Genomic DNA, 13,075 nt, shown 5'->3' with positions numbered 1-13,075 from the left:
GTAGCTTATTAACGATGAGATATAGTTGTCTAAGACAACCGCCGTTACAAGTACCAATATTTTAATTTATTTAATCTATATTTTGACTATAAAAGATTTTTAACAATAGATCACCCAAGGCGTCAACAGCTGATATAACTGGATACCAGGTCAGTTAACTGGATTTTATATAATTATAAACCTTAGAACTGACTCTCCGCAACTGTATTCTCCAGAGCCCTACCAGCCTGTATTATCTACTTAAAAAAGCTTTTCGCGGATGCGAGGTCTTTGGTAACTAAAGTCTAACACCAAAACAGAATAAAACAGGGCTTAGCTACCGGTATCGGGGCCATTATAGGATTTACGGCGATAGCATCTCCGCTGAACTTATCTAGAAAGTCATCATGTAAAAAGCTTTTCAATTTTGTCCATAACAGTCGCGGCGTCGGTCAGAGGGAAGGCTAGGAAGCCAGCGAATAATTTAGGCACTGGGTATACCTTTAAGCGAAGCTACGTGATGATGCCGAATGTGCCAGCCCCAGCGCCTCGGAGTGCCTATAGTAATTCTGACTCTGCGTTGGTCTCAACCACACAGCCCCCGGCCAAAACCACTCGAGCTCTAAGTATTTGATCAACCCCAAACCCGTATATTCCAACATAGAAGCCGTACCCTCCGCCACATGCCCAAAAGACATAGCCGACAGACTTTGCCTGTCCAGTAGAGGTGAACAGGCCATGAGAATTGAGGATTTCCTGTAGGTGACCGGCAATCACTCCGCCACCAACGTGTGCGCTAGCTCGGTCCGACGCGACATTGACCGTGTCCATATCGCGCATGTCGATAAGAATGCTCCTGTGGGCTACAGAGCGGCCGAAGAAGTCGTGACCGCCTGAGCGAATAGTAAAGGGGACCTTTTATTCGGTGCAAAATTGAACCAAGTGTGAGACCTCTTCTTCTGTCCGTGGCCGAGCGCAGACTAGTGGTTCCTTTTTCAGCGCATGGTTGTATAGTTCGAGACAGTCTTGATAGTGCCTGCCTTCAGTGTATACCGAGAGGCTCGGCATGAGATGCCGCAAGCGGTCTTCGACAGATGACTGATTGTTTGACATGTTAATGAGGGCCGCTTTTTGTCAACTGTCAGGGGCGGAAGACTGGTTTTGCGGTATTGTCGGGAGGTAGATTAGGTCAATATGTTGTATCAAGGTATGATTTCAGCCTTTTGCAACCTAGGCTCAATAATGACGACAATAGCATAGCGTGAGTTACATGAATGCATATTCGGTTAACTAGTGGCTGTGTCCATGGGAACCTTGGAACTTTTCCACTATATATTTCCGTTTCTGGATAGATCGCGAGGGTATGGCCCACCCATCTGAATGGCGCCCTTCTTTGACGTGTTTGCCCCCCACGACGTTGATACTGATGACGTTAAGCCCCACCTTGAGAGTTAACGAGAAAGGTAAACGCCGCGTACTCCTTGATGTGGGCAGCTCAATCTCTACTCGACGCCTCCGCATCTCAGCCGTCTTGAGAGGCTTGACCTACATCCTGGCCCGAAGAACCAACAGTATTACTGAAACAGACGGTATTTTGGCAGCTAGAATACACACTCTCCATAGTCCGATCGCTGGGTAGGAACGAATGTCTGTGCTGAGGGAAACAGGCTGTGCTTAAAGTAGAATCACAGCAAACCAATTCTATACCCGCTGCTTCGTCCCCGGGAGATATAATCCAATATAATATCTATCTAATGTCTTAGATACGTGTCTGCTTATGCTGACAGTCGGAGGAAGAGCAAAAATAATCAATTGTGGGAGCACAATCAAATCATCCGTAAGAGGCAGCAGCATTTGCGCTGTGGTCCGCACATGCATACTGAGCTCTGACGTCCTGCGCAAGACTAGTAGTTTATGGTAAGACATATCTCAGAGCGTCTTTAGGAACTCCAACACCCGATCGGGTAGGACTCTATAGCTTTCCAATCTTCCTCCTAAGACAAGGTCTTCTAAACTTGCTTTCCTGTAGTCCTTAACTTCCCATAAATCATTGGGAAGCATCTTCATCATTTCTCCCGTCCCCCAGATCTTGCGGCAATAGGCCGCGACAGCGAGATTACTCTCCCTGCTGATACAATCCTCGATCTTTCGATTGACTTCCTCCAAGCTTCGTGTCGCAATAGAGGGGTCTCTGCCGTTCTTCTCTTTCATGATCGCAGCAATTTCCATTCCTGTTGGTGCAAGCTCTGACAAGGTGATGGTCCGATTCTGTATAGTGCTTATAGGTCTGGTGGTAAATATGTCGACGTACGCAGCTGCTACGTAGTCCTTGGTGCTACAAGGAAATGGTTTAATCAGACCAAAGGGATAATTTAGATGAGGAGCCTCGGGGTAAAATGTTACGCACCACATAGTGACTTTTTCGCTAGCAGAGTTGCCGGTGTAGACCAATATGTTATTCTGCAAATCAACACCCACTGCCCTATAATTTGTGAAAGTCAGTTACGGATAAACATCCCAACAGGTCGGTTGATGACTGACGGTGTACTTAAGGTGAATTCAGCGAAATTTCCTACGTGGATGACAGTGGTTGGAATCCCAGCATCCTTAGAAGCCTTTTCGACTTTCGCTTTGGCCTTCATGCAGGGTATGCGCATTCCCTGCTCACAATATCGCAGACAGAAATCCGAAGGGGAGAAAAGCTGGACATTAGTCCTAGGGATGGCTTTCACAAAGCCATACTGTCTGTCGGTACCCTCGTCTCCAACAAGAGAACTGAGAAGTCCATTAGCATAGATTAGAAAAGGCACAGATGCGCAGTAGCTCTGACTGACATCACAATGTCTATATTTTGCAAGGCACCAACCAAAGCGTCTTCATCAAGAACGTCGACTTCAATCTTTCTCACATGATTGGGGAGATTGGAAGTATCCGAGCTAGGGCGATGCAAAACAGTAATTGGAGCTCCCGAAGCAATTAGAGCGGGAACAACTCGAGAGCCAACGAATCCACGGTGGCCATAGACAGCGATACGGTTGAAGGCCATGATTTGAAGGACAAGAGACGACTGGAAACGAATGTTCAATCGGTATAGAAAGCTGTTGGGATAGGGCCCGTTTGAAAACTTATACCAAGATAAAGTATTGCGAGCTCTGGGAATATGATCTTATATAAACTTCCAACAAAAAAAGATCTATGGGTTCGAAAGAAATGAGCCTGAGTCACCTTCCCGCCTTTCGAAAAAGAGTAGCCGGCCCACTTCGTATAGGTCCGCTTACACCGAAGCGCGGAGGCCGGCCGCACCTCACAGATCCGACAAGACCAACAGGTTCGCAATTTGGCCCAAGGAGGAATGTAGCTTACCCCTAAGGGAAATAGATTGGCCATATACCTGTGTATGGCTACTTTTGTGGTGAAGTCATTGTACGTAACGATCGTTGCTTCACAAGGGCACAGGAAGATAAAAATTTCCTATTTGGGCCATTTTGCGAGGTTGTGGGGTCCGAGTCTCCTCGAACTTGAGGCGATGTGCCTATTCTGTCAAATGATTTCTTTGATCTCAGACTTCCCCGGCAACGCACGTGAGGCGAGATGTCCACTTCTTTATATTCATCTGTCCCGCAGCCTGGAACCTTCTCCAAGTGCTGTATTCTCCTGCACCTAAACTTAGCACTTCGTTTTATGTTGGAGCTTTATCTTCGTCCCCCATTATCCTCCCACTCCCCTTAAGTGGCTCTAAATGAGTTCCGACGAGCACCTGCTTACGTGCATTGACTAGCCACCAGCCCCATAAGACGTCTAAAGGAGCTTGTTTGTTCTCTGGTGGCCGGAAATAGTAACATATGTCACCATCACTGTTGTTTTGTCTCGTATCATGTTATATCATGTCCCATCTCAATTCCTCCGCGTTGACCTCCCGGTCAAGTTCTTGGAGCATGCCCTGAGTAGCAAAATAAATACCCGTTTGTCAGCCGCTCTGCGACTAGCTGCGGAGCTTCGTGTATATTCTATATAGTTGAACTGTATTATAAACTTCGGTCCCTTTCCCGCAGGGCAGTAATAACCCCATTGAGATGTGTTGGAAGCCTTAACTCTATAGTACTAGCGTCTTCAGCGCGGCGCCGTGTAACGGCGGGAAGCTATATAGGCCTGACCAGGGCATTCTGAATCGTTGATTCAGAAATATTTGACCTTTTGGCCTTGTGGAATATCGGGCCCTGGCGATATCTCTTACACGCCGTTTCATATTCCGTATCCATCTTCTATTAGATAATATCTGACGCCCCGCTTCAGCGCTTGGCCTCTATATAGTCAATAAATTACTCCAAAAATACTCTGTTCCTAAGAGAGTAAATATACTATAAAAATATAGACTATCTTATAGTAGTTTACCGTATTACTACTAGAGTGGTATTCGGGCCGGGTTCGGGTCCTAGATCGAGAAACTGGCCCCGACCCGGCTCGGGTTTCGGGTTCAAGATCCGCCACCGGCCCGAACCCGAGCCAATCTAGATCAACCGACCCGACTCGTTGGGGCCCCGCCAAGCCACGGCTTAAACCTAATTGGGTAAGGCGTCAATTATTAATCATGCGCTTTATCTAATTAGGCCTAGTATGGTGACTTTTAAAGCGCTATATCTCTACCATTTCTATATATATTGAATTGATATTTTAAATATATATATATAATCTAGGTCTATATCAAAATCTAGCAAAAATCTAGAAAAAATCTAGAAAAAATCTAGAAAACCTAGATTTTTAAATCACATGACCCTTTTTGGGTCGGGAGCGGGTTTTCCGGGTTTGGTGTGGGTTTAGATGTAACGGCGGTTGCCTCAGGCAACTATACCCCGCGCAAGCGAGCCGCCGGAAGGCCGCCGGCTTATGTAACGCACAAATGTGTTTATGTTAGAATCGCGCAGAGGATTCCGATCCTCAAGCGATTTGTTCTGTTATACGATATAGGGGAACTGCTATATAATCCTAAACGACCTTTAGCCTTCTAGTACTGCATTTCTGAAGCCCGTTGGCCGACCGCGCTCCGCAGGCCTACCGCCTATAGATAATAGTGCACCCGCAGAGCGCTTACATTTGACTCTAGAACCCGAAACCGGAGCGGTTCCTAGATCTAGAACCCAACTCGAACCGGGAGCCGGGTTGGGGCGGTCAACCGTACCACTCTAATTGGAGTTCGTAAAAATGCCAACCTGCAGGCCAGAAACAGCTATGTGGCGCTATTCGTTCTACAACCGTGGCATCCAGGGTGTCAAATAGCAGTTATCCCGACGCCATCTTAGGGGCTGGTATTGTTTATGCTCGAGGGAAAACAGTGTAACTAGAATTTGAACCACTTTTTCATAACTCCTTTCTTTGTTAAGCTGTCCGAAGCTGTGGAAAATAACTCATAGAGTGACCACAACCTTTTTTAGCGTACACACCCCTCTTTTGAACATCAAGAGCGTGCTGGATAGCCTCGATGCCGGTACCCACGACTAGGGGATCTGGCTTGGCTTGGAGTGTTCCGTTTGCCAAACCCTGGGGAACGAACGTGCCCCAAATCTAAGCCCCAATGAACCGGTGCGGTTCTTTGATAATATCGAATGCGAGAACTCCAAAGGAACAAAGGTCAGTCTGCAAGATCCAGTATTTCAGACAGCTGTGGGGTCTTATCTTACTAAAATTCGGAGCGAATTGTTCTGTTGGTTTGCCGTATGGCAAGACACTTGCTACTGGGGCGAACTTGTTTATCTTGCCCATGATCGCAGCCACAGCCTTAAAACTTCCAGGTCCAACAATTGCAACATGAGCTCCAACGAAGACAGCGTCCTCAATTGCTGTAGCAATATCATCGACCACGGTGGGAGATTTATGATCGAAGACAAGGTCAGCACCAAGCGCCTTCACCAAGGCGTGGTTAGGCAGAGCAGCAGTTGTAATGACCTTCAATTCAGACGCAGAGGCAAGCTGAATTGCAGTGGCCCCTACTGATGATGCACCCCCCAGATCAAGATTACTTGACCAACCGGTTCCACCTTGGTCAAAGACGGGAGAGGAAGGTTCAGGTAGTCCTTCTATTTTAACCCAGCGCTAGTAGTTGAAACAGCTAATGGTAAGACACAGGCTTCCTCAAAGCTCAGGTGATCTAGTATCGTCGCAGTGAGAGATTCTATGGCAATGGGGTAGTTCTGGAATGCCGAGTTTGCAGGATCACCAGAGAGGAAGCCACGACCGTGCCTAAAGTATCTCCTCATTATTGAGATCCACAAGACTTTTGGAAACAAGAAAGAAAAAAAAAAAAAAAAAAAAAAGCCGACCTTAATAGGATCTACCAGCGCCCCCTAAAGGCACCAAATATCTTGTAAATTGGACGGTGTTCTTATGTTGGCAACGTTCGTAGAGTTCTCCCTGAATTTATGAATTGCTGAGCCGCTATAGGCGGTGGACGTATATTTTCTGCTGCTTACTTTCCACCATATAGTCAGACTCCAACGATGGTACGGTTATACCAAGTTACGATATGGGAAAATCCCGCTTACGGGAGAGGCAGCGCGACTCCGGACATGTCCATAGCGCCACTACAACTCCAGTGCAGGAAAGCCCATACTAAACCACGAAGGAAACTGGAAATTAAAAAAAAAAAATAAAGTAAAATAAATAAATAAAATGTCGTTATAACAAGACCTAAGCATGTTATATCTTTTATTACTAGAGGAATAATTGGTTTCGCTAGGTAGCATAGTTGAGTTATCTCGGAGATCCCGATATATATAACTGATCCGAGCTTGACGACAGCATCGTCCTGGAGGGGTTATCCGAGACTACGAGCTTTATAGACATATCATTCTGTGTGACCAAATAATGGTACAAATTCCAAGTACACCAGACAGATTTCCAATTGTTTAACGAGTACGGCCATTATACAAAAAAGAACATCTACATCTCTAAGAAGAGAGACTGCAAAGGCCTCTCCACCGTTTCTCGACGGGTCGGACCCACAGTGGAAGGCAGAGTAAAACAGAAGACCCATGTATATAGTACCGTGTGAACGGTACGTCCGAGTCTAGAATTCATGCTTAGCTTGTCTTACTTACATCGGGTTATAGGCTTATAAATGCTTAGGTTTTGTTGGCCATCGCCAGATATTTTCTCTCTCGTTCAGTTTGTGCGTAATTTCCACAACATAGCTGAAGGATCGGAAAGTTCTTGGCAAACCCTCCAATGAAGGATGAACATTCAACGTTTCTGCTGGGGATTCAGTTTGATTCCCGGTGCTTCCGGGATATGAAGAAAGGACGAGAACACCCAGAGCATAAAATACCCCACTCGACGAGCAGTCAGAAAAGCAGAGCAGCTCGGGATATGTGACCAGGCAACGTTGAAGGATCGGCAGTTCCACTACGGCTGGTTCGCGTGGGGGCCGGGAAAAGTTCAATCACAATCGACATTCATCCGTCCACTGAATGCTTGATAGTTAAATCAGGAACTGCTGAAGAGCATTGAATTGGATTAGAAAAGACAAACTAAAAATCGAAAAAGGCTAGAGAGGGAGTGAGAGACAGGGGAAGCACAGTGGGAAAGTCTTGGGAGTCTGGCAGGCCCTCACTCTCAGACAACAAACATGGCTTGGCAAAGGATGCGTTACTGTGCAATCTAGACTCGAAAAGGTTAACCGCAGTGGAGATCGCAAGCTCAGCCACTGCTGGACAAGCTGGATAAAGTCCCGGATTCGCCCAATCCATCCCCTCGGTAGTTTGGACATGGAGGGCCTTGCAGATCCACTGGACACGCTAATAGATGGGTCATTTTGGGGCCATTTCCCAGCAAGGCTGAGAGAATCTGATCTCTCCAAACTCGCTGACACCAGTCATCCTGTGAACCTCATCATTGAAGACGACCCGAGAATACGAATGATCGTGGGCGATATTTCTTCCCCAGAGAAAGAGAGAGGCCCGTAGAAGATACTGTCCCTCTTGAACCCATGACGACGAGGAAGTTACTTCTATTCCTGGGGCTCGCCGGATTGAGCCTCCAGCAGAAAGACATATTGAAGGACTTTTGCCGGCTCTGGGGACACCAGACGGCTGTGATCGATCGCAAGTGCGACCTCTATTAACCATACTCAGGTTTGACGATTGATCCCACTGACCATCTCAGGCTCTATATCGATGGCGGCTTCGTGAACTATAACCCTCTGAGTGAATATCCCGACAATGCCACAAGTATGTCCGTCATCCACCGGTATCCTCGCGGCGACTACTGACCTCTCCTTTTCTGAAGATACGGCCTTGCTCTACGCGGACTTCGATGTCAACAATCAGGGTATGCCGGCGGTATACAACAATCTGACAAAACCCACCGACGCGCCTGATGTCAACGGAGGAATTCTATGGCCCGACACCGTCAACAAGATGATCTACCTCTACGGTGGCGAGTACTCCCAGGGTACCCCCAGCAACTTCTCGTTATGGTCGTACGATGCCCTCTACAACAGATGGCAAACGGTCAGCGCCGATAGCACACAGGCAGGTATCAAAAGGGCAAGCTACGGCGCTGGAGTAACGATACAAGATCGTGCGGTCGCCTTCTACTATGGTGGATGGCTATCGAATACGTCGGTCCCCAACTGGGGATCGCAGTCTTCCAGGGCTTTGTCGACTATGCTTCAATACGACATGCTGCAGAATACGTGGACGAATTCTTCGGGTCCGGACACGATCGGTCGCGCCGAAGGGTCGATGGTATATATCCCAGCAAGTGACGGCATGCTGGTGTACATTGGAGGCGTGCAGTCCGCAAATAATGGCACTACCATCGGCCAGCCTATGGATGTGCGTACCTCATAGTCACCCTCTCGACTTGGACTTCAACGACTAACATCCATCAGGAGATCTTGCTCTATGACATTTCGGGTGGTAAGTGGTACACTCAAAAGGCGACCGGCGACGTACCAGATCAACGGAGAAAATTCTGTGCCGGCGCAACCTGGGCTGAAGATTACTCCTCGTATAATATTTATCTCTACGGTGGCCTCGGGGCTCCAGAAGGGCTTGGCTTTGATGATCTCTATATTCTGACCTTACCGTCTTTTCAATGGATCAAATGGTACGTTTTGGGCCTTGCATAGGTCAGGGTGATTTAGTTGACACGGTTTAGGTATCCGAACGGTACCGACAGCGGTTATCCCAAGAATTCAATGTCCTGCACTGTTGTAGATGGCGCCCAGATGCTGTAAGTACCATTGCAACGGAAGTCGTGCCAACGTGTATATCTGATTAGAAGCAGTGTGATGGGCGGTACGAAGCCAAACGACACGGACTGTGATATCCCTGCGATATACGGAATGCACAACGTGTACCTCGGAAAGCAAAATCCCCAGGATGCGATATGGGCACTGTTCAGACCCAACCTCACGAGCTATGAAGTTCCGTCCGAGATTATCTCCGCGGTTGGAGGATCGTACGTATCATGGGTAATTGCAGCCGGAAATTTGAAGCTGACCATTTCTATAGTGCCACAGGGGGCGCCAATACCACACAGCCCGCGGACGGCTTTGATAACCGGGACCTGTCTGTTTTCTTCACGCGCACATACACCGCTGCTACCCGCGCACCCACACGCACGATCCCAACCTCCGAGTCATCCAGTGGTTCAAAGTCTAAGCATGTAGGCGCGATTGTGGGTGGTGTCGTAGGCGGCGTCGCGGGCGTATCCCTACTGGCTGCGCTTCTGTTCTTTTACCTGCGGCGGAGGAAGAAGAACAGTGTACCGACCGAAGTGGAACAAACACAACAAGACGTGAAAGATCCGGCAGCAGCCGCCCTTGTCGGAGGCACCGGACAAGATGACTCGAGGCGCAGTGAGCTCGCGGGAGGATACCCCGGGCAACAGGAAGCCATGAGAAGCGAGCTGCCTGCTGAAGTCGCCGGGCAACGACAATCTGCGAGAAGCGAACTCGGCAGCTCCGCTCTCGTAGAGTTAGAGGGAGATATCGCGCCCTATTCACCTACCTCGCCTACCTCGCCCCCTAGCTCTCCGCCACCATCCCACCCTCTCTCCCCTACTTCTCCACACCGCGGATCTTGATACGAATAGTAGAAGTCATAGCAGCCATTGCAATGATGCTCATAACGATAGCCATAAAGGAACACCTACACCGAGTAGCAATACTCGTTTCAGGACTGATCTGTCCCATCCTTACCCGGGTGAATGTTTGAATGTTGATAGATGACCCGACGGTTTATATACTTTGCGACGTGGGCTGAAACTCTTTTTCGAGTGTCTAGCTGGTTCGATAATCTTGTTCTATACCTAATTTGCAGTAATTATTATAACATTTCTATATGTTTACTTTTCTTTTCTATTTTTTTTTGTTTCTATACTTTCAAAAGTGGCGGTGCTGTCTTTCCTTGCCGTGTAGCAAATTAGCCTTAGTCTAAGTTATACACCTCGGCTAATCTATATAGGTCCTGCTTAGGGCTAGTGTGCGCTTCAGCGTCCGACTCGCAAAAGTCGGTTTGGACATGCAATGTAAGAGCCACGGGCAAATAAGATGTAAGACCCTAGAAAGGTCCATAGCAAAGAATTATGTAATAGACATTGGACTAATGGGTAATCTGGCTCGTGAATGAAGGGGATGTAGCGGTGTAAAGCTAATCGGGGTTCATCCAAGCCTATCGGTAAGGGGTGGATCATCCGAAGAATGCGTTCCCTTGATGCATGCTCAGGAGTGCGAGGCTTTTAAGAGAGTCCAACTGGAGGTGATGTTAGACTAGGTTTTGGGGAACCCACCGAACTTAACCTCTGCTAACTTGAGAGAGTTTGCAGATCGACGGTATCGTTTGATAATGTGCTGTTTGGGGATTTGATTGTGGTGTGTGTGGGTGACAAACTGGGGATGAAAGCTACGGAGAAGAGAAACCACAGTGCGAAGTGTAAAGTATTTTTTCTTGTTGAGGTTGATTTTGGGATAGTCTTCGTGCAAGATTTAACCTTGATGGGAATACGACGCTTCTTTAAACCGCTAAATTAATGTCTCTTGATGTAAGCTAGACGATATTGATCTGGGAATTCGCAACGTTCTTTCACACGTTAATCACAGATCTACTTGCGAGTCTATTCCTCGTAAACTCGCTATGAAAAGTTAAGTGTTGAACACGTCAGATGAACATTTCAATATTACGCAATTTACAATTTGGAATCTCACATTTCCTTCCTCATCTCAATCTCTATCCCAAGTGACGGGAAGTCCAACGATACCCACGTCCCTAGTAGGAGGTGTCCATTGAATCTCCGATTTTGGGACCGCCAGCTTAAGGCTCGGCAAGGTTTGGAATAAGGTAGCTACAAAAGTATCGACTCGTAAGTTTCCAAATCAAAGCACAAGTTCTATGAACCTTTGCTTACAAAAGACAGTTTCTAGCTCCGCACGCGCAAGCATTTCCGCGATGCAACGATGGTCACCGTATCCGAAACCCAGAGCCTCCTCTGGTCCTCGCTTTCGGAACATGTCGAAGGTGTCTGGGTCTGGGAAGACCCCGGGGTCACGGTTCGCTGCTTGATTTGAGGCGATGATGCCCTCCCCCGCTCTTATTTTCTAGTATTAATAGTTAGTAGTTGGAGAAGGGACTGATGCACGAACGGTTCAGACTTGTCCTCGGAGTTCGATGTCCACAGTAGCCACACGCCGTGTAGCGAGAGCGGATGCCGTGTGGAAGCGACAGAGCTCCTCCACAAATAGATTGGAGAGCGACGGGTCTTCCAGTAACCGCGATAGTTGGTCTGGGTGCTCGAGCAAGGTTACCACGCCCTATAGATGTGATAAATCAGTCCAAGCTATTTAACACATCTAGACTGTGGGCAATCTGATCATACCAAGGCAATCATGCTTACGACGGTTGCGTTCCCAGCCACTAAGAGAAGAAATGCGATTTGGACGACATCAAGCTTCTCAATATGTCCTGGCTTTAGTTGCTGTATGACGAGGGTGCTTATCACATCGTGGCTGGGGTTTGTAGTTTTCTTATCGACCAACCGCTCCAGATATTCTAGAATCTCCCTACAGAAACATATCAGTTAAGTGTCATACTCACGCGTAATTGACATGGAATGGCGTTACTTGTTGGCAGCTTGAGCGGCAGCGGCAGTGCTACTTCCATTAGTCCGCGTCGCATCACAGCCGCTTAGGTACTCGAAGTCTTCAATTGGTATCCCGAGTATGTCATAGATAATCTGTGACAGTATCCGATTGTTAATCCAAACGACCACAAAGTGACACTTCATACGTGTAGTACTCACATGGGAGGGAATTGGCAGAGCGAAATGCTTCACGAGATCCACTTCTTTTCCATCTTCACCTGCCCGAATCAACCGACCGAGATAATACTGAACAGTGTCTCGAATGAACGGAAGGCGAGACTCCACATATGCATCGTTGAAAAAGGCGCTGACCATACTCCTGCACCCCGATTAGTACCAGATAGTCTGTGAGCACTTATTGGAGAGATATACCTCTGGTGCATATGATCAGGAGCGTCCATATCAACGAACGTCGGCCGGTTTCTCGCAGCGGCCTTTCCACCAGGGGACATTTCCGGAAAGCCGTCTCGTTGACGAACCTGCGACAACGTTAGTTGATTCGTCCGTGCTTCACGGAGGTTTGTCTACATGCTTATACCTTGGATAGTCTGGGGTCCGTAAGTACTTCGCATACGTCCTTATGTTTTACCACCAACCACGGATGGCTTCCGTCCCAGAGTTCCACGCGGGAAACAGGACATTCTCGGAGGAGACGGTGAAACTCTGCGGGTGGCTCATCGCCACTAGGGCGAGCGAAAGGAAACCTGGGATACACTGGTTCTAACTGCATGTTAGCATGAAAGGCCAGGTACAATGCTGAAATTCTGCAAACCTGAACTCATTGTTAGACTTAAACGCTCTCTTTATATGGTAATCTTCATCAGCTCTGTGTGTGCCATCTTTCTAATATATGTTTTTATGTCGAGAACCGATCACACCACAATGTGTCATCCTGCGACACCCCCTCCAGCATCAGGCAACACCACATCCTGATGTCATATGAGACATTGTTTTAAATATA

At 47.6% G+C, this 13,075-nt stretch overlaps 5 protein-coding genes across 5 annotated transcripts; 1 reads left to right on the top strand and 4 right to left on the bottom strand.

Annotated features, from left to right (window-relative positions):
- Positions 1–537: 537 nt before the first annotated feature.
- On the bottom strand, positions 538–819 carry F9C07_2233398 (uncharacterized protein; the record flags this gene model as incomplete). The annotated part of the gene is made up of 2 exons (XM_071509934.1): positions 538–601; positions 653–819. 2 exons carry the CDS (start codon positions 817–819, stop codon positions 538–540), a joined length of 231 nt encoding a protein of 76 aa, XP_071366757.1.
- Positions 820–1,778: 959 nt separating this feature from the next.
- Positions 1,779–3,911, bottom strand: F9C07_2284170 (NmrA-like family protein). The gene is made up of 4 exons (XM_041292517.2): positions 2,814–3,911; positions 2,521–2,754; positions 2,387–2,461; positions 1,779–2,314 (listed from the first exon to the last, which is right to left on the bottom strand). Exons 1-4 carry the CDS (start codon positions 3,023–3,025, stop codon positions 1,909–1,911), a joined length of 927 nt encoding a protein of 308 aa, XP_041146969.1. The 5' UTR covers positions 3,026–3,911; the 3' UTR covers positions 1,779–1,908.
- A 1,627-nt stretch (positions 3,912–5,538) lies between these two features.
- On the bottom strand, positions 5,539–6,230 carry F9C07_2233396 (uncharacterized protein; the record flags this gene model as incomplete). The annotated part of the gene is made up of 2 exons (XM_071509933.1): positions 5,539–5,992; positions 6,061–6,230. The coding sequence occupies 2 exons, from the start codon at positions 6,228–6,230 to the stop codon at positions 5,539–5,541; spliced, it is 624 nt and encodes a 207-aa protein (XP_071366756.1).
- Positions 6,231–7,957: 1,727 nt separating this feature from the next.
- Positions 7,958–10,062, top strand: F9C07_10166 (uncharacterized protein; the record flags this gene model as incomplete). Its single annotated transcript, XM_041292508.1, has 7 exons — positions 7,958–8,076; positions 8,134–8,198; positions 8,257–8,807; positions 8,864–9,081; positions 9,133–9,207; positions 9,262–9,435; positions 9,489–10,062. 7 exons carry the CDS (start codon positions 7,958–7,960, stop codon positions 10,060–10,062), a joined length of 1,776 nt encoding a protein of 591 aa, XP_041146967.1.
- Positions 10,063–11,197: 1,135 nt separating this feature from the next.
- Positions 11,198–12,844, bottom strand: F9C07_2203426 (putative benzoate 4-monooxygenase cytochrome P450; the record flags this gene model as incomplete). Its single annotated transcript, XM_071509558.1, has 8 exons — positions 11,198–11,319; positions 11,383–11,572; positions 11,627–11,785; positions 11,851–12,034; positions 12,095–12,207; positions 12,274–12,433; positions 12,487–12,593; positions 12,653–12,844. The coding sequence occupies 8 exons, from the start codon at positions 12,842–12,844 to the stop codon at positions 11,198–11,200; spliced, it is 1,227 nt and encodes a 408-aa protein (XP_071366755.1).
- Between the last annotated feature and the right edge of the window lie 231 nt (positions 12,845–13,075).

The sequence above is a fragment of the Aspergillus flavus genome, chromosome 4 (genome assembly GCF_009017415.1).
Source record: "Aspergillus flavus chromosome 4, complete sequence".
Lineage (NCBI taxonomy): Eukaryota > Fungi > Ascomycota > Eurotiomycetes > Eurotiales > Aspergillaceae > Aspergillus > Aspergillus flavus.
The sequence above is the reverse complement of the archived record's forward strand: the minus strand, read 5'-3'. Positions and strand labels throughout refer to the sequence as shown.